We start from the raw sequence: 21,940 nt of genomic DNA, 5'->3' as shown, positions 1-21,940 counted from the left end.
AAACACACACCACAACAACAACAACAACAAAAAACATTATAAGAGGGGATATATCACATATTAAAAAAGTGCTTATGCAAATTCAATAAAAGGCATCTAAAAATAAGAACAGTAAATGTCATTAAAATGCCATTTAAAAGTGCTTTATACACATTCTATAAAAGGCACGAATACCAGTGTGTCCACATATAGGATTGGTATCTCACAGAACTACACCTTGGGTTGGTCGACTGTATAATGAGATCATTCTGGGACCCCTGCAGTCTACATATGAACTTATACATTAGTCTTCTCAGGGTGGCCTGGAAGGTGTTTATCCCTAAGTCACAAAAAAGCTTGCTGGCACTACTACACCTGGGCTTCTTGAGCAGGATTCTGAGACATATATGCATTATATGCAACCTTGAGTTTGCGCAAGCTCTCTTTCTTATATCTCACCCAGAGAGGGGCCGTGTACATAGGGGTGCAGTAAGCTCTAAACAGGTTCACCTTCACTTCATCAGATCAGTAGTGAAATTTTCTCACTAACACATTGGCTTGGACATATAGCATTCTTCTCTGTCTAAGCATGTCAGCATCATCCTCCATCTTATCATTGATGATGTGGCCTAGATATTTTACATTGGTACACACAGACAGGGTTTGACCAGACAAATAGAAACCTGGGAAATTAAGATGTTGATCCGCCTTGGTCCTACATATCATTATTACACTCTTTTTGGCATTAAACTTGATGTCAAACTTGACCCCATAGTCTGAGCATATGGTGAGAAGCTGTTGGAACCCTGCACTACTGAGAGATATAATGGCCAGATCATCAGCGTACATGAAATGGTTTATTAAGGTGTTACCCATTATGCACCCTGTTCTACAACCTCTCAACTGCCTTGACAGGTCGTCCATGTACAGGCTGAATAGGCCTGGGGATAGAAGCCCACCCTGCCGTACCCCATTGCCAACTCTGAAGGGAGAGGATGAGATACTCCCCCATTTGACCTGCATAGTCTGCCTGTCGTACCAATATGCCAGGATACGTATGATGCTACCTGGAACACCCCTATGCTTCAGCTTGGTGAAGAGCTTGTGATGGTTGACTCTGTCAAACGCCTTAGAGGCATCAATAAAGCCTACCAACATTGTTGAGCCCTGCCCTCTGTACTTTTCTACTGCTTCTTTTAATGCATAAATACACAAATCAGTACTGTGCTTGCTCTTAAAACCGAATTGGTTGTCTGTGGTGCAGATAAGATCCCCAACTCTGTCTATTATTACACTTTCTAGCACTTTAGACAGTATGCTGGCTAGGGCGATGGGTCGATAGTTATCCATACTCCCTACCTTCCCAGCCTTGTCTTTAATGATAGGTACTAAGACAACTGTCAGCATAGCATCTGGCAGGCTGCCATGTGTTACCAACCCTGTAAGACAGATGGACAGCAACACAGCAACCCTAGGGCTGGCTAGCTTCAGGCGCTCTGCAGTAATGTTATCCTTGCCACATGCTTTGTTATCCGCTAGTTGCCTTATGGCTTGGGAAATCTCATAGGGGCTGATGTGTACCCCTTCCTCCTCTATGTTGCCTGTACAGTAGGGCTCGCTTCTGACACAGTTGAACAGAGCAGCATAGTGCTGCCTCCATAGTTCAGTTATATTTTCTCCACCAGATACACCCTCAATGTTACATGGCAGTGCTGTTTTACCCCTATTTATATTTTTAACTTCTTTCCAGAATCCAGTGACATTGCTGTCAAGCAGTTTTCCAGCCATAGAGTCAGCTCTCAAGGCTTGCTCATGGTTGCCAACAAAGCGCACTGCATATTTGTATCTAGCATTGGTTAGCTTTTTATGCTCTAGAACAGGCCCCTGTCTAGGTCTGCCAGCAATAACCCAGGCCTTATGGGCCGCCTTAGCTTCTGCATGGGGGCCAGCTACATATCTGTTCCACCCAGGCTTGGTGTTTTTAGCTTTACCAAGGTGAGTGAGTAGAGGTCTGCTGGCCTCTAATAAGGCATACACAATACAATTGTACATTTCACAGAGGTCATCACAGTGAGAGGTGTCATTACAGTTGATGTAGCGAAGCTTGTGGGCTTGCCTCGGGTGATGCGTGAAGTGGCCTGGGCCTGGCCTGGCTGGGTGTAAGGCAGCCAGTGACCAAGAGTGATCGGTCAGAATCGCAATCAACTTGTAGCGAAGCTTATGAGCTTGCTGGGGGCGAAGCTTTGGGGCTTGCCTCGTGAAGTGTGCTGGATCGTGGATGAAGGCTCACGGGCTGTGATCGATCAGAATCACGGGGATGGAGATAGGGACCGACATGTCGGTCCTGGGACGCGGTTGAAATTCCACTGGTGACCTGGCTGGGTGTAAGGCAGTCGGTCACCAGGGCCTGGCTGGTTGTAAGATAGCCAGGACTCAGCTCGGGTCCGGATTTGGTTGTGCTAATGGTTGACATTATTAGGGATAGTAGGGAGTAAGAATACCTGAAGAAGTATGGAAGTAGAAGGAATCTCCCGGATGTGTATCGGAAGTAGAAGGAATCTCTGGAATCAAGCGTCACAGAACACCTTGTTTATACCCCCGCGTTTTGGTGTATGACATCACGTCATTGGTGATGTCACAACGTTTGAGGGAGCTATGACATCATCGGTGTTATGTCTGACATCGCCGATGACCTCACAGGTGAACTCTATGCTATGACATCATTGTCATCGTTGATGATGTCATCGTCATTACGTCGTTGGTGGGCATCGACTGCCCCAAGAACAGGCCTGACAGTGGGCCATTATGGGCCCTTTTCTACAGTTGACATTGGAGCAGAGAATGGCATTCATAGGTAAATGTATTTTGCTCAAAAGTGCATCTGATTTCCCACAATGAAATAATACATCCTCTGAGGAGAGTTTAGACCAGCCTATCTTAGCCTTACTTGCACTATTGTCCTCCCTCATTATCTCAGGGAGGCTGCCAGTGTCAAGCGTGATCTCAATGGGGAAATGATCAGTTGTAGTAGCCCCATACAGTACTTTCATAGGCCCAAGTGTTGCATGAGCATCTGCAGTACATATCAGATGATCAAGCCAGCTGGTTGTTCTGTGGGCTTCACTATAGTAGGTGAAGCTATCCGCAGGTAGAAGCACCTGACTAGATAGAACCAGATTATTGTCTTCACACATCCTGATCATATGCTTGGCAAAGGAGGAAGCTTTATCAGAAATATCAGCATTCATGTCTCCCATAGCATAAATGGTCGTGCAGCAATTATCAGCAATAAAAGAGTTAATAAATGCCAGCCTATTCACATATTCATCATCATTGTGTGTCTAGACTCATACGGTGTGTAGATATTCAGAATAATAAATTCTGTATTATTCATCCTGACCTGAACACCAATACACCAATCAGTTTCTAGTCGGACAACATTAATCACTAAGTCAAGCCTTTAATGCCACAGGATGGCCACACCCCCAGGGATTCTCCCCCTGATAATGCACTGAGAGAGATCTGTGGTTGACTCCCCAGCGCCGTGAAAGTAATCATGGACAGAGTTTAACTCCCCCAAATCCTGTTTAGAGAGGAATGTCTCCTGTAGACATAGAATGTCACAATTTTGAAGAAGTTTATCCACCACGACACGTCGGGCTCTGTCCCCTGCGCTGTTACCTACGCGCAAGCTGCTACAGTTATAAGAGACAACCCGCATCACAGTTAACACCGTTATCACCGTTATCCGCACTTCCACCAGCAAGAGGAGAGGGTAGGGGTAGGGTCGCCCCCACAGCACCTGCCTTTCGTGGCTCATAGAATCGCCTATATATAAGTTGTAGTATACAGTATACAGTAGTTATATAAGTTGTAGTATACAGTGTACAGTAGTTATATAAGTTGTAGTATACAGTATACAGTTGTTATATAAGTTGTAGTATACAGTATACAGTAGTTATATAAGTTGTAGTATACAGTATACAGTAGTTATATAAGTTGTAGTATACAGTAGTTATATAAGTTGTAGTATACAGTATACAGTAGTTATATAAGTTGTAGTATACAGTAGTTATATAAGTTGTAGTATACAGAAGTTATATAAGTTGTAGTATACAGTATACAGTAGTTATATAAGTTGTAGTATACAGTATACAGTAGTTATATAAGTTGTAGTATACAGTTGTTATATAAGTTGTAGTATACAGTATACAGTAGTTATATAAGTTGTAGTATACAGTATACAGTAGTTATATAAGCTGTAGTATACAGTATACAGTAGTTATATAAGTTGTAGTATACAGTTGTTACATAAGTTGTAGTATACAGTATACAGTAGTTATATAAGTTGTAGTATACAGTATACAGTAGTTATATAAGTTGTAGTATACAGTATACAGTTGTTATATAAGTTGTAGTATACAGTAGTTATATAAGTTGTAGTATACAGTATACAGTTGTTATATAAGTTGTAGTATACAGTATACAGTTGTTATATAAGTTGTAGTATTCAGTATACAGTTGTTATATAAGTTGTAGTATACAGTATACAGTAGTTATATAAGTTGTAGTATACAGTAGTTATATAAGTTGTAGTATACAGTATACAGTAGTTATATAAGTTGTAGTATACAGTAGTTATATAAGTTGTAGTATACAGTAGTTATATAAGTTGTAGTATACAGTATACAGTAGTTATATAAGTTGTAGTATACAGTATACAGTAGTTATATAAGTTGTAGTATACAGTTGTTATATAAGTTGTAGTATACAGTATACAGTAGTTATATAAGTTGTAGTATACAGTATACAGTAGTTATATAAGTTGTAGTATACAGTATACAGTAGTTATATAAGTTGTAGTATACAGTTGTTACATAAGTTGTAGTATACAGTATACAGTAGTTATATAAGTTGTAGTATACAGTATACAGTAGTTATATAAGTTGTAGTATACAGTATACAGTTGTTATATAAGTTGTAGTATACAGTAGTTATATAAGTTGTAGTATACAGTATACAGTTGTTATATAAGTTGTAGTATACAGTATACAGTTGTTATATAAGTTGTAGTATTCAGTATACAGTTGTTATATAAGTTGTAGTATACAGTATACAGTAGTTATATAAGTTGTAGTATACAGTATACAGTAGTTATATAAGTTGTAGTATACAGTATACAGTTGTTATATAAGTTGTAGTATTCAGTATACAGTTGTTATATAAGTTGTAGTATACAGTATACAATTGTTATATAAGTTGTAGTATACAGTATACAGTTGTTATATAAGTTGTAGTATACAGTATACAGTTGTTATATAAGTTGTAGTATACAGTATACAGTTGTTATATTAGTTGTAGTATACAGTATACAGTTGTTATATAAGTTGTAGTATACAGTATACAGTTGTTATATAAGTTGTAGTATACAGTATACAGTTGTTATATAAGTTGTAGTGTACAGTATACAGTTGTTATATAAGTTGTAGTATACAGTATACAGTAGTTATATAAGTTGTAGTATACAGTATACAGTAGTTATATAAGTTGTAGTATACAGTATACAGTAGTTATATAAGTTGTAGTATACAGTATACAGTAGTTATATAAGTTGTAGTATACAGTTGTTACATAAGTTGTAGTATACAGTATACAGTAGTTATATAAGTTGTAGTATACAGTATACAGTAGTTATATAAGTTGTAGTATACAGTATACAGTTGTTATATAAGTTGTAGTATACAGTATACAGTAGTTATATAAGTTGTAGTATTCAGTATACAGTTGTTATATAAGTTGTAGTATACAGTATACAGTAGTTATATAAGTTGTAGTATACAGTATACAGTAGTTATATAAGTTGTAGTATACAGTATACAGTTGTTATATAAGTTGTAGTATTCAGTATACAGTTGTTATATAAGTTGTAGTATACAGTATACAGTTGTTATATAAGTTGTAGTATACAGTATACAGTTGTTATATAAGTTGTAGTATACAGTATACAGTTGTTATATAAGTTGTAGTATACAGTTGTTATATAAGTTGTAGTATACAGTATACAGTAGTTATATAAGTTGTAGTATACAGTATACATTAGTTATATAAGTTGTAGTATACAGTATACAGTAGTTATATAAGTTGTAGTATACAGTATACAGTAGTTATATAAGTTGTAGTATACAGTATACAGTAGTTATATAAGTTGTAGTATACAGTATACAGTAGTTATATAAGTTGTAGTATACAGTATACAGTAGTTATATAAGTTGTAGTATACAGTTGTTACATAAGTTGTAGTATACAGTATACAGTAGTTATATAAGTTGTATTATAAAACGGCTCTCTCAAATCAAGCAATCTGATTGGTTCACAGCCATTGTATAATTCCAGTTGTTGTATAAACCCATGGCCATGGGTTATTGGTTGCCATGGCAACTCTCTTACTAAAAGGCAGCGCTGCGCTCGAGCCAAACAGCTTTCTCCTGATCTGCTGTATGGAGGGTCACTAGTCCTTCAAGTCTTTGTACAATGAGTCATTATGGACGCATGATGGTGCAACTCTCTTACTAAAAGTACCTCAAAAACAAAATGGCGGAGACAGCTTTCAGATCCTTGTGAATCGATCTTCGCTTATAACTTTACTAATACTTCGCAGAAAATGATGTGTTTATACTGTGACTGTACCTAGCCCCAAGTGGCCATTCGAGGAACTACAGCTTTCAGGAACACTTGACTTGACTTCAAGTTGCCCACTGTCACACACACACACGCACACGCACACACGCACGCGCACGCACGCACACACACACACACACACACACACACACACACACACACACACACACACACACACACACACACCCTCTCTTTCGCCCGCGCTCTCTCTCTCTCTCTCTCTCTCTCTCCCGCGCCACGCGCTCACACACACACACACACTCTCTCTCTCTCTCTCTCTCTCTCTCTCTCTCTCTCCCGCGCTGCGCGCTCACACACACTCGCTCACTCTCGTGTCTTCACTCTTCCGTCATTCCTCTGTGTTTACAGGTCAGTACTGTGAAAATCATGAGAATAACAACCTCCTAAAGCTCAACTTTAAGTAGCGCGAGTGTGATGACTTTGTTAGTTTATCTGTTTGTTTCTGCATCTGGTTTAAAAGAGGGGAAATCTCCGCGAGACTTCACATGTTGAGACAGGCTTGGTGGTCCACTGTAAAAAAAAAAATGTTTTGAGCAGAGCACAATTACGGCAGCGTAGAGCTGCCACACTGGGAAAATAAAATATTTTCAGTATCTCATTATAACGAGATAAGTATCTCATTATTCTGAGATAAGTATCTCAGAATAATGAGATAAGTATCTCATTATTCTGAGATAAGTATCTCATTATTCTGAGATAAGTATCTCGTTATTCTGAGATAAGTATCTCATTATTCTGAGATAAGTATCTCGTTATTCTGAGATAAGTATCTCATTATTCTGAGATAAGTATCTTGTTATTCTGAGATAAGTATCTCGTTATTCTGAGATAAGTATCTCATTATTCTGAGATAAGTATCTCGTTATTCTGAGATAAGTATCTCGTTATTCTGAGATAAGTATCTCGTTATAATGAGATAAGTATCTCATTATTCTGAGATAAGTATCTCATTATTCTGAGATAAGTATCTCATTATTCTGAGATACTTATCTCATTATTATGAGATATGAACTTTTCTCATAAGGAGATGCCAACTCCACATTTCCTGTGAGATAGGAAGAAGAGAAGCAGCCTGCACATCGGAGAAACTGAAAATGGCTAATTTAGACCGTTTAATCAAGTTCTATTTCATGCTTGGGTTGAAACATGGTGAGATTCTGCTATTATTGAGCAACGTAGATGGTATTGTGATCAGTATGCGTACATTAAGAAGGATGTTAAAATCTATGGGACTGTATAGAAGGAAGAATCAGTCCGACCTATTGGAGGTGGCATCATTTCTCATTGATCAGCTGGAAGGGCACGGAAAGCTGCATGGATACAAGCTGCACCACCTGAATTGCATCCAAGCAGGGTATGTTGTGACCCAAAGTACCGTGAGGCATCTGTTAAAAATCCTGGACCCCCATGGTGTTGAACAAAGACGGAGAAATCGCCTGAGGCGACGCATCTACATTAACCCTGGTCCTAACTTCATGTGGCATGTGGACTCGTATGATAAACTAAAACCATACGGCATATGCATTAATGGAGCGATTGATGGCTTTTCAAGACTTATGGTATGGCTTCATGCCTATTCAACAAACAGCAACCCCAAGGTCATCGCCAGTTACTTCATAGCAGAAGTTGAAAAGAAGATGGGGACAGCTGCTAGAATTCGTGCAGATTTGGGAACAGAGAACGTCACCATGGGAGCGATGCAGAGATTCCTGCGATGGAGCGACAGGGATGAGCACGCCAGAACTTGTTTCATCACTGGCTCCAGCAATCACAATCAGCGCATCGAAAGTTGGTGGGCTTTTTTGAGAACGCACCATGCCCAGGATTGGATGAATCGATTTCAGAGATTGAAGGACAATGACTGTTTCAGTGGCGACTTCCTGGACAAGCAGCTTGTATTGTTCACCTGTCTGAATATCATCGAGGTAAGCATCTCTCTCTCTCACACACACATGCACACACACACACACACACACACACACACACACACGCACACACGCACACACACACACACACAGACACACAGACACACACACACATTTCCTACAGTATAGGCTACTATTATAGATGTTATATACGCTATATATTTTTTTATCACTTGCAAATGGTCTTCAAATTATAGGCCCTAAAACACACTTTCTGTCAATAACAAGCGCAAACCTTAAAGACCATGATGCCACTCCCCCTACAGCCCCTTTTACCTCGCCCCCCCCCCCCCCCTCCACCTATATCCCCTATAGCCACTCCACCTACCCAGCCCTGGAATCCTGACTGTCTACCACCTTCCTATCCCTATGCCCCCCCCCACTAAACTACATGTCCATGACTGACTGAGTGCCCTGACTTTTCCATCACCTGACCAGGTGGGGCCGCTGGCCCAGCGCCTTGGCAAAAATGCCATTACGCCTATATGCAGTGAAATATTGTTGTTCATTATTTAAATATTATGAGAGCCTATATCTGCATGTATCTCAACTAAAAATAAGGAATTCTACTTAAATCATGTTTTTTTCTTCTGCAGGAAGAGCTGCAGCGAGTCACACATTTGTGGAATACCCACATTATCCGCAACAGCAGAAATGCAGTAGCTCCAAGTGGACGTCCACTTCTCATGTACACAATCCCTTGTCTATTTGGAGGACAAGATCACCTGAAAGTGGTCTCTCAGCAAGCGGTGGACGCTTGTAAAGAAGAATGTCTTCAGAGGGGACCACATCCTTGTGATGAAACAGTATTCAACTTGTGTTGCCTTATAATGGCAGAACATTTCTTACACTCACCCACCACAGCAGATGAAGCCATAGAGCTCTATCTTTTCCTGAGGGCGCACATACTTAAAGACTTGTAAATTCTCCCTCGAGCTCTGGAGCAGTGCTGTGTTTACCCTGCCTTTTTGACACAAAATGGCCCCCATGAGAAGGGTCTATTCACCTTATGTTCCAACACAGGGCTCAGCTAGTCACTTCCTATTGTGTTTACATTTCCTGTACCAGTACAGTACTAGTGACCAGGTAAAACAGCTGGTGTTTTCAACAGGAAGTCATAACACAACTGGGTCAAGTGGGCCGGGATACATAAGGTGAATAGCCTTTGACACCAAGCCAGGGCAAGTCATGAACTTGTGGCCCCCTGGTGGTCTGTGAAGGTATTTACCATGTAACTCAATCCAGTGGTCCTCAGGTTGCTTTGTCACTGGTCACAATCATTTGAAAAGCCCTGTGCTATGCAACCCACTTTTTTACAAGTTGATGGGTTGATGAGTGGTTTGATGGCCCTACATGGCATGAGGCCGAAACCTCTGGCCACTCAACCTGCTTTAATATAAAGGGTCATCCAATGAAGAAGTATGTATGAATAACTGATGTATAAATGTATTTCTGAGTGTGTGGTCTTATGTGTACCAAGACAAAAGTTATTCTGATTCTGATTCAATGTGTGATTTGGGCTTCAGGAAAGAAATAAACAATTAGACCCTTAATAGGCTCCCTCATCTTCCAGATAACAAGGACATGAAATATTTCAGTGACATTTGTGGGTGTTTTTGCACAATCTGTATAACTAAAACATTTTCATCAATACAAGAAATGACACGGAATATTCATTTGAACAAAGTGCAACTGTTTATTTTCATTTACTGTAAAAATGACTGAACAGTCATCACAACATATGACCAGTGAAGCCTGCAGTGAGATCACCTGGAACTTCTCACGTGTAAATGTATTGTGCTTCCAGTTGGTCAGTCAAACTCATTAACGGGTAGAAAAGTACAAAAATACAATGTAGGCTACTACAATAAAAAATGAATGACAATCTTCAAAACACGCATGCACACACACACACACACACACGCGCACACACACACACACACACACACACACACACACACACACACACAAAAACGCACTAGTGATGTACACAGTGGTTACTGAACAAAACTCATTACACACACACAACAAACACACTAGTCATGTACACAGTGGTTACTGAACAAAACTCATTAACAGTTCAAACAGGCCTGTTTCTAACAAATGGGAAATTGCAAGTAAAAATCTGTGGATTTCTTCAGCTGTGAACATTATGTGCAGATCCTGCACAAATAGCTGCTATACTTCAACTTACTTGCAAACCATTAAATTAACAGGTAAAACTTTGAAACCCTCACAATAAAACAAAAATAACGAGGCAAATGCTACACAGTATCACCCCCCCCCCCACACACACACATACACACACACACACACACACACCTGCTTTGGCTGATCATATTCATTCATACATTCATTACTGGAATTCTTGAGTGCCTTGATGGTCAACCCCCCACCTAAAGCTGAAAGTGTGAGTCCTACCCCCCCCCCCCCCACAAGAGATATACTGTATGTCTTCACCCATAATTACATCAAACTCCTTCCTTTCTTCATTAGATACGATTTACCTTTTGAATGGACCCAATCAATACTCTTGAGTGTATGGGTTAGTATAGTGGATGAACTTGAGTAATGGCCGGTAGTAATCACTCAGTCCTTACAGCTGTATCCTACTGTAACAAAATGAAGTGGCCTTCACTATTTGACAACTCTGACAACAGAGGTCCACAGCCCAAAAGTTAAATGTTGAAATAATGTGAAATAATGCACAAATAAAATCAGTCACTCAAAGTGGTTTGGTTTCTTAACAGGAACAGTGAGTCTCCTCTGAATCAATCTTAGTTTCCATCCATCTGAATCAAAGGCAGTGAATTACCATGTTTAGTAAGAGAGGACTGTAGAGTTTGTAAAATACTGCATCTGTGAGGTGTTCTGGAGATGTCAAATCATTCTAAGCCTCACTATCTAAACTTGTGTTGAAATGAGGCTCTGGCACCAAATATAAAGCAACTGCTCTATAAAAAAGGAGAACTACTGTAAAACTGAAAGTGTGAGTCTTAGAGCCAAATTTCAAACTTGACCTCAACCTTTTATTTTCAAGTGTATTAATCCCAAGCCCCCCCCCCCCCCCCCATTATGCTTCTGCGTTACTTCCTCATACAGTCATTACTGGGATTCTTGAGTGCCTTGGTGGTCAACCCCCCCCCCCCCCCAAGGTACATACAGTACCTGTATTTATCCACCCATAAATACATTTGACTTCTCCTTTACTTCTTCATATTACATATCAAAATTATAATATCAACATTCTACATTGTATGGGTTAGTACTGGGAGGAGGAAGTTAGTTAGCTTACATTAAGCTGAATTCAAAGTTTTTAGCCATCAGTATATTGTCCATTTCCTTACGTAGTTCTGGGTATTCATTGTATGTCCTTGGCAGTTCTAGAGCTGGCCCACAGGTATGCGCTACTGGTGTTCGTGTCAGTCCAACTGAGGGTGTGAACAGGACCTCAATCTCCTTAACACAAATAACATCCGACCCTGTAACAAACCTTAACCACCTCCTGAGGCCTGCATCATCCAGTCCTCTGATGTACTGTTGCAGAAATCGAAAGCTCTGGTTCTCTGCTTGAGTTGTAGGAGATGCATTCAACAACTTCAAAAGCTTTCTTGTTGTTGGCTTTATATCCTCATACATTCTCTGAACATCCTGTGGTCTGACAAAAGTTTGTTTTAGGACATGGCAAGCAATTGCCATTTTTTCCACTGCATATCTTGGTTTTTGGATTAAGTGCTTGTGTGCCACATCTAGAAGAAGTTGTTTCAGATTATCTTGTGTTGGGAGTGTTCTCACACCCATCCGATCCAAAAGATCAAGTAGCTCATCCTTTTCCTCACTGTCCACAGCTAAAAGATCTTCTTTTAAGGCGGTGGTTATCAGATCCCTCTCTGACTGACTTATGTACAGGAGAAAAGAGTCAAACAAGATCTCAGTCGAGACCTCCTTCTCCCCCAATATGAGTGCCACTGCACAAGCTGGGGCAAGGCGAGAGGGGAAGTATCCATGGTCTTGAAATCCCTTCACCAGAATTCGGCCGATGGATTTCCACTCTTCGTCCTTATATTTGTTAGTCAGCAATGGAACTCTCAGTTCTTCCCCTTCAGCTGCGTTGTCCATGAACTCTGCCCAGAATGCAGCATACACATCTCTTGATACGCCATCTGCATCAGTTCCTCTTTCATCTATGTAAGTGTATTTCAGGGGATGTTTGAGTAGTGCTGGATCCTTGAACTGGCTAATCATCTCATTCAGGAGATTGACCCTGTGAAGTTTTATCAGGACATTTACAACTTCATACGAAGCAGTTGTGCTGTTTGCTTCATCACTGGCAGATGCTGTGTCGGTGTCTGTCAGGAGATGGGTAATGGTGGTGATCAGCTCATCCTCTTCAAACAGCAGGCTGGGTTGAGATATCAAGGTGTCATCCAGTTGAAAGGCCAAAGGTTCTCCAGAAAAAGGACCTATCATCACCTCAGTGTCAGATAAATCATCAACCCTGTATCCATCTATTGACACGAGGACAACATCAGCCAGCTGCTCATCATCTTCATTTGTATCTCTGTGTTGTGCATGGTTGCTCACGCCTTCTTCTTCATCGTCGTTAACATCTGCTTCTTCGTCATCGTTGTTCACATCTGCTTCTTCGTCATCGTTGTTCACATCTGATTCTATGTCATCATCTGGCCGGCACTTAGTGCACAGATAAAATCGTATCACTCCCATTCTTAGTACGTTGTACAGTTCCACAATTGTGACATTTTCATCAAGTACAGCTTCCTCCTGATAGTCTAATATATCACAAATAAAGGTCTCAAACCTTCCTAATTTAGATTTTCCATTTGGGAAGAAAAGCTCTTTAGCATACTGTAATATGTCCGCTTTCTTTGCTTCTTTATCGACATCAAGGGTCCTGGTCCCTCCTCCCCTCCGTTTTCTGATCTGTTTACCTTCGTGAATCCACCCCAACTCAACTTTTCTAGTTTTTTTTTCAGCCACTTTGTTATGTCTCAGATGTCTTCTTGGTCGCTTTGAAGCAGGACTCTCTTCATGCTCAGAATTCTCATCATCTTTGTCACCGATCCCCATCTTTTTCTTTAGTTTTTCAAGCAGTGAATGTTTTTTTGGTTCTTTTGCAGTTGCACCTTTGTCTTTGTCCAAACAGAAGCGCCTTGCTCCAATCCGATCTCCATATGTTGGGATGTAGCCTGCCAGAGCGCCATCATCCATGAATTCAATGATTGAGGCATCAATCTGTGAATGAGAGAGATATTACCACTCATGGACAAGACCAGTAGCATCCCACCCATCCTCAAACCTCACCCAACACACACACACACACACACACACACACACACACACACACACACAACCCTCATGCTTTGGCAGCATTGTTTGTAAACAATAAGGCAAAGTGAATTTGGGGGGGGGGGTTAAAGAGACATAAGCAATACATGCCTGTGGCATTGATACTGCTAGTCTGGGAAAGATGTCCCTGCTTCATGACTGTGCTTGGTTTTATAGTTTTGTTTTAATTATTTGATTGTTTGGATCACTTTGTATTTGTCAGCAAACACTGGCTGGAGTAGCTAGATATAGATATATTTTTTTTAACACAATTTTAGTTGGGATAACGTGTCAATGTAGCTACAGTCATCAAAGCAGTAAACACACTAGCCATTTCAGGAGCGACAGTCCTGGGCTACAAACACAGCACCTCTTCATCTGTTGTCAGTAAAGTTAGCAGGGTGGCGTAGCCTACGGCTACTACATCCCGTTGGGCATGATTATCTGGCTGCCTTTGGCTTGTCTAGTTGGGTGTGTGCTCAACTACATGATTTGAAATGTAACGTTAATTTGGTCTAATGACACGATATAACTTGCTAGCTCAACAGGCTAATGAAACATGCTACTGTATCAACAGGCTACTGAAACATGCTACTAGGCTAGCCTATACGCTGGTCATCATTTTGTCCAAAAACAACACTCACGTTTTCTTGTAGCATTAGTGAGAGATACTCTTCAGGTACACCGCGATTTCTTAAAAATGCCAACAGTGGAGTATCCATGTTATGGGCCATGGTGATGTCTCAATTCATACCGGTGAGCAGCAAATGCAGGCAGCTACACCGGCGGCATGCCCAGGTAGCCTACTCTGCGTTGTGTGTGTGTGTGTGTGTGTGTGTGTGTGTGTGTGTGTGTGTGTGTGTGTGTGTGTGCGTGTGTTAGACTAACGAGATACGTATCTCGATATTACGAGATACGTATCTCGTTAGTCTAACGAGATACGTATCTCGATATTACGAGATACGTATCTCGTTAGTCTAACACACGCACACACACACACACACACACACACACATACACACACACACACACACACACACACACACACACACAAATCGTATCTAATGAAGAAAGGAAGGAGTTGGATGTAATGATGGGCCTATATCTCTTGTGGGGGGGGGGGTATGACTCACACTTTCAGCTTTAGGTGGGGGGTTGACCATCAAGGCACTCACGAATTTCAGTAATGCATGTATATACATGTATGTATGATCAGGTGTGTGTGTGTGTGTGGAGCATTTGTCTGGTTATCTTTGTTTTATTGTGAGGTTTCAAAGTTTTACCTGTTAATGGTTTGCAAGTAAGTTGAAGAAGTATAGCAGCTATTTTGTGCAGGATCTGCACATAATGTTCACAGCTGAAAAAATCCACACAGATTTGTATTTGCAATTTCCCATTTGTTAGAAACAGGCCTGTTTTAACCGTTAATGTGTTTTGTTCAGTAACCACTGTGTACATGAGTAGTGTGTTTGTGTGTGTGTGTGTGTGTGTGTGTGCGCGCGCTGTGTGTGTGTGTGTGTGTGTGTGTGTGTGTAAGTAATGAGTTCTGTTCAGTAACCACTGTGTACATCACTAGTGCGTTTTGTGTGCGCGTGTGTGTGTGTGTGTGTGTGTGTGTGTGTGTGTGTGTGCGCGCATTCGTGTTTTGAAGAGGGTCATTAAATTTGTATTGTAGTAGCCTACTACTATTTTTGTAGAATTCCTTATTTTTAGTTGAGATACATGCAGATATAGGCTCTCATAATCTTTAAATAATGAACAACAATATTTCACTGCATATAGGCGTAATGGCATTTTTGCCAAGGCACTGGGCCAGCGGCCCCACCTGGTCAGGTGATGGAAAAGTCAGGGCACTCAAGTTTAGTGGGGGGGCGGCATAGGGATAGGAAGGTGGTAGACAGTCAGGATTCCAGGGTTGGGTAGGTGGAGTGGCTAGGCCAGGGGATATAGGTGGAGGGGGGGGGGGGGGGTCCGAGGGAAAAGGGGCTTTAAGGTTTGCGCTTGTTATTGACAGAAAGTGTGTTTTAGGGCCTATAATTTGAAGACCATTTGCAAGTGATTAAAAAAAACATATATAACGTCTATAATAGTAGCCTATACTGTAGGAATTGCCTCTGCAGCCAGCTACAACTTGTGTGTCTGTGCAAATAGCTCATGCCATTAAAGATGGATTTGAAATTATTGTGTAAAGATATTAAGTAGGCTATTAATATCTGGGTCAAACACGCAGGTGTGTGTGTGTGTGTGTGTGTGTGTGTGTGTGTGTGTGTGTGTGTGTGTGTGTGTGTGTGTGTGTGTGAGAGAGAGAGAGAGAGAGAGAGAGAGATGCTTACCTCGATGATATTCAGACAGGTGAACAATACAAGCTGCTTGTCCAGGAAGTCGCCACTGAAACAATCATTGTCCTTCAATCTCTGAAATCGATTCATCCAATCCTGGGCATGGTGCGTTCTCAAAAAAGCCCACCAACTTTCGATGCGCTGATTGTGATTGCTGGAGCCAGTGATGAAACAAGTTCTGGCGTGCTCATCCCTGTCGCTCCATCGCAGGAATCTCTGCATTGCTCCCATGGTGACGTTCTCTGTTCCCAAATCTGCACGAATTCTAGCAGCTGTCCCCATCTTCTTTTCAACTTCTGCTATGAAGTAACTGGCGATGACCTTGGGGTTGCTGTTTGTTGAATAGGCATGAAGCCATACCATAAGTCTTGAAAAGCCATCAATCGCTCCATTAATGCATATGCCGTATGGTTTTAGTTTATCATACGAGTCCACATGCCACATGAAGTTAGGACCAGGGTTAATGTAGATGCGTCGCCTCAGGCGATTTCTCCGTCTTTGTTCAACACCATGGGGGTCCAGGATTTTTAACAGATGCCTCACGGTACTTTGGGTCACAACATACCCTGCTTGGATGCAATTCAGGTGGTGCAGCTTGTATCCATGCAGCTTTCCGTGCCCTTCCAGCTGATCAATGAGAAATGATGCCACCTCCAATAGGTCGGACTGATTCTTCCTTCTATACAGTCCCATAGATTTTAACATCCTTCTTAATGTACGCATACTGATCACAATACCATCTACGTTGCTCAATAATAGCAGAATCTCACCATGTTTCAACCCAAGCATGAAATAGAACTTGATTAAACGGTCTAAATTAGCCATTTTCAGTTTCTCCGATGTGCAGGCTGCTTCTCTTCTTCCTATCTCACAGGAAATGTGGAGTTGGCATCTCCTTATGAGAAAAGTTCATATCTCATAATAATGAGATAAGTATCTCAGAATAATGAGATACTTATCTCAGAATAATGAGATACTTATCTCATTATAACGAGATACTTATCTCAGAATAACGAGATACTTATCTCATTATAACGAGATACTTATCTCAGAATAACGAGATACTTATCTCAGAATAACGAGATACTTATCTCAGAATAACGAGATACTTATCTCAGAATAACGAGATACTTATCTCAGAATAACGAGATACTTATCTCATTATAACGAGATACTTATCTCAGAATAATGAGATACTTATCTCAGAATAACGAGATACTTATCTCAGAATAACGAGATACTTATCTCAGAATAACGAGATACTTATCTCAGAATAACGAGATACTTATCTCAGAATAATGAGATACTTATCTCAGAATAACGAGATACTTATCTCATTATAACGAGATACTTATCTCAGAATAACGAGATACTTATCTCATTATTCTGAGATACTTATCTCAGAATAATGAGATACTTATCTCGTTATAATGAGATAAGTATCTCGTTATAACGAGATAATATCTCATTATAACGAGATACTTATCTCATTATAACGAGATACTGAAAATATTTTTTTTTCCCAGTGTGGCAGCTCTACGCTGCCGTACACAATAGTAACGTGTGTATTTATATTATACAGCTGTAGTTTCAATGTTTTGTCCCTGCACACCTGACATCTGTTGTAAAGAAGGTTTCTTTCTGTTGCTGAGACGTGTTTCAAAGTTTAATTCACTACATTCATGCATCTAGTAACACTTTAAGCTGCTAATTCTCCATTTTGAGTTTGGATCAAGCTGTAAAATGTTTATTTCCAAAATATTTCAAGTTAAAGGAGAATTTCGGTTTTTTACGCCACGGTCCTCATTTCCAGCTTAAAATATCATGTTTTCTACCCACAAATACTTTTGGGTTCATTCGGATCCCCACAGAAGATTTGTCGCACCGAGTACACTCCTCAAACACTCAAACAGGCTAGAACGAGAGCCTGCGGGGCATGCTGCTTACACTCTGTAAATGACACTTTTTCGGTCACATCGCGGTTCGTTATGGTTGTAAATATAATTATGAGAACATGAAATAGATATCTAACTAACCGTCCTCTGCTCCCGAGTGCCGACAGTTTGCTGTCCGGGTGCCCCGGATGTGCTTGGGAAGATGCAGTGAGAAGCGCTTCTGTTTGTTTACAGTAGAAGAAGAGAAACCACAGAAGAAGTACATAAGCACTGTAAGCCCATCCGGGGCAGATCAGAGTTGACTCGCTCTCTGGTGTGTTGTTGTTAGCTTAGCTTCTAGCTTGGCATTATTATAGATATCTGATGTCAAGATTATGGACGTTTCAATTCCATTACCGCTCGTGTGGAATCATGCCACATATCGACAACAACAGCAGCGGGAGATGTTATGTGATGGACACCCGGACAGCAAACGGAGTGGGCTGTCGGCACTCGGGAGCAGAGGACGGTTAGTTAGATATCTATTTCATGTTCTCATAATTATATTTACAACCATAACGAACCGCGATGTGACTGAAAAAGTGTAATTTACAGAGTGTAAGCAGCATGCCCCGCAGGCTCTCGTTCTAGCCTGTTTGAGTGTTTGAGGAGTGTACTCGGTGCGACAAAACTTCTGTGGGGATCCGAATGAACCCAAAAGTATTTGTGGGTAGAAAACATCATATTTTAAGCTGGAAATGAGGACCGTGGTGTAAAAAACCGAAATTCTCCTTTAAATAACATTCTCTATGTGTCCATGCAACCCGATCTCCAAAAAAATTGTAAAATAGCAACGTTTGTGGACAAACGTTGCTATTTTACAATGTCGGCTAAGAAATAGTAAAATGGGAACGTATGCGTCTACAGCGGTGGGCGGGGTTTGGGCGTGTTTTACGGAGATTTTCTGTTTCTAACCCCTCCCCCTACTCTAATCCTCACCCTAACCACTCGGAACGTTAATATTTTACGTTTTTCGAGCCGAAATTGTAAAATAGCAACGTTGGTCCATATCGTTGGTATTATACAATTTTCTAAGAGACTGTGTTGGTCCATGTGGAATGTAAGCCTATTAGTACACACACACACACACACACACACACACACACACACGATTTCTCTCTGTCTCTCACTCTCTCTCACACACACACACAAACACACACACACACGCATGCACGCACGCGCACACGCACACACACACACACACACACACACACACACACACCTCTTCTTTGTAATGATTGTGGATTGTTTAAGTCGTATGTGAACCTGTTTCTATCAAACTCCCTGTATGTGTTTGATGCTGCTGAACCAACACAATGAATGTCCATGTGTGGACAATAAAGACATTCTATTCTATTCTATTCTAAGCTACTGCTGTGTTGTGTCTTGTTGTCTCATCAGATGCCTGTGAATTCACACTGGACCCAAACACAGCAAACAGATACCTCCTCCTGTCTGAAGACAACAGAAAGGTGACGAGGGTGAAAGAGCAGCAGTCATATCCTGATCACCCAGAGAGATTTGACAGATGGGTTCAGCTGCTGTGTAGAGATGGTCTGACTGGTCGCTGTTACTGGGAGGTGGAGAGGGAAGGAAAGGTTAGTATAGGAGTGACTTACAGAGGAATCAGAAGGAAAGGAAAGAGTGATGACTGTGATATTGGATGTAATGAAAAGTCCTGGTGTCTGGTCTGCTCTGATGATCATTATGGTGCCTGGCACAATAACAAATCAACAGTCATATCTCTCCCCTCCCCCTCTAACAGAGTAGCAGTGTATCTGGACTGGCCTGCTGGCTCTCTGTCCTTCTACATAGTTTCCTCTGACACACTGATGCACCTCCACACCTTCACCTCCACCTTCACTGAACCACTTTACCCGGGGTTTCACTTTAACACAGGTGGCTCAATGTCTCTGTGTCAGATAGAGGAGTGAGAGAGAAACACTGTGACCAAACACAGCTGCTGAGCTTCACTCTGTACAGGATCACACACACACACACACACACACACACACACACACACGCACACACACACACACACACACACACACACACACACACACACGCACACACACACACACACACGCGCTTATTGTTCAGGTCATGGCGGACTGTAGAGGAGGCAGTTTCTCCTCTCCTTTCCTCTTTTGAATTACAGATACAACATTCTCAGGTTCTGTGTGTGTGTGTGTGTGTGTGTGTGTGTGTGAGAGAGAGAGAGAGAGAGAGAGAGACCCTGTGTGTGTGTGTGTGTGTGTGTGTGTGTGTGTGTGTGTGTGTGTGTGTGTGTGTGTGTGTGTGTGAGAGAGAGAGAGACCCTGTGTGTGTGTGTGTGTGTGTGTGTGTGTGTGTGTGTGTGTGTGTGTGTGTGTGTGTGTGTGTGTGAGAGAGAGAGAGAGAGAGAGCTGTGTGTGTGTGTAATGTAAAGTATCTCAGCTCCAAGTATCACATCCTCAAGGTTCCACAACCTACGCGTACCATAGGTTGAGAATGACTGATCTACATTATTATATTATCCTCAATGTTCTAGAATCTAGAGAACATTACATCTAGAACAGTAATAATATAGAATCTATATTATTACTGCACATGGCTACAAGCAGTCAGATAAATATCAACTCCCTTTTTTACTTAGAAAGTGCTTTAAAATCTGAATGTCAACAGAAATGTGAACAAAGGATTCAGCGATGATCTGTCTTTGATTGGATTCACATGCGATGCATCGATGAAAGGATTCATGTTGACAGCCCTATCAGAGAGGCGTCTGGTATTCCTTCTCTCACAGTGCTGCTGTGTGGAGCGCCTGTAATCAGGGACAGCGTACAGCAGTGATACTCAACTTGCGGCCCGCAGGCCACATGCGGCCCGCGGGCGCCCCCTGTGTGGCCCGCGATGGAATTGCAACGCAACATGCAAGTTACCCGCTGAATAAGTGTCCAAATGTTCATGTCATTCTGGCCAATACTCTACTTCTGTTATAGCATTTCAGTCTGGAATATGGAATATCTTTCAATAATCTATGATTTAGCTGCGAAATTGTCAAATACCACCGTCTGCTCACTACCCAGGCACTTATGTATGTACTTAACCTAACTAACTTAACCGAACTAACTATCCGTTGTACACAACATTGTCAGACTAAACTCCGGCTGACAGCCCAAAAACCTACAATCCACTACAGAAAAATGTATATTGTGTGTTTATTAACTGGCCCCTGGCCTTCTATCATTTCACGAAAGTGGCCCCCGGGCAAAGCAAGTTGAGTATCCCTGGTGTACAGGAGTAGTGGGCAGAACCCCAGCAGGCTGTGGAGCTGTTAGTGCCTTAACTTGCTCTGTTTAGATTTCCTTTTGTTGCTTTGACTTCATTGTTACACTGTACTGCCACCTTGTGTTCACAATCAGCCTGCATCACTGTGCTGTGTAGAGCTGTTTTCATCAACACACTTCTCTATTTGTCTCTATAATAAAGACTTCTACTTCTATATCAAACTGCTTCATGGTATATGTGCCTTAACGGCGTTGGAACCTGTGCTCTGTGTTGCCACAATATTGACATATAATTAATGATGAAATAAATTTCCAAATCCTCATGTTGTACTTTCTCTTTCTCTCTGCTGTCAATCATGTCTTGTTTTATGTGAATAATAATGAGAAACTTGGTAAATATCTGATTCCATCACCTGATCTGTGCTTCTCCTCATAACCACTTGTTACTG

General features: G+C 41.2%; 1 protein-coding gene across 1 annotated transcript in view; it reads left to right on the top strand.

Annotated features, from left to right (window-relative positions):
- LOC310775910 (NACHT, LRR and PYD domains-containing protein 3-like) overlaps positions 1-21,691 on the top strand; it is an 86,652-nt gene extending 64,961 nt beyond the window's left edge. The window contains exon 13 of the mRNA XM_083636034.1: positions 19,624-21,691. Within this exon, the coding sequence (XP_083492160.1) occupies positions 19,624-20,156 (533 nt within the window). The 3' untranslated portion in view covers positions 20,157-21,691. The remainder of the gene's footprint in view (positions 1-19,623) is intronic.
- Positions 21,692-21,940: the final 249 nt, after the last annotated feature.

This window comes from Poromitra crassiceps (assembly GCF_964638095.1).
Source record: "Poromitra crassiceps genome assembly, chromosome: 4".
NCBI lineage: Eukaryota > Metazoa > Chordata > Actinopteri > Beryciformes > Melamphaidae > Poromitra > Poromitra crassiceps.
Note: the sequence above shows the minus strand (reverse complement) of the source record. Positions and strands in the feature narration are given on the sequence as shown.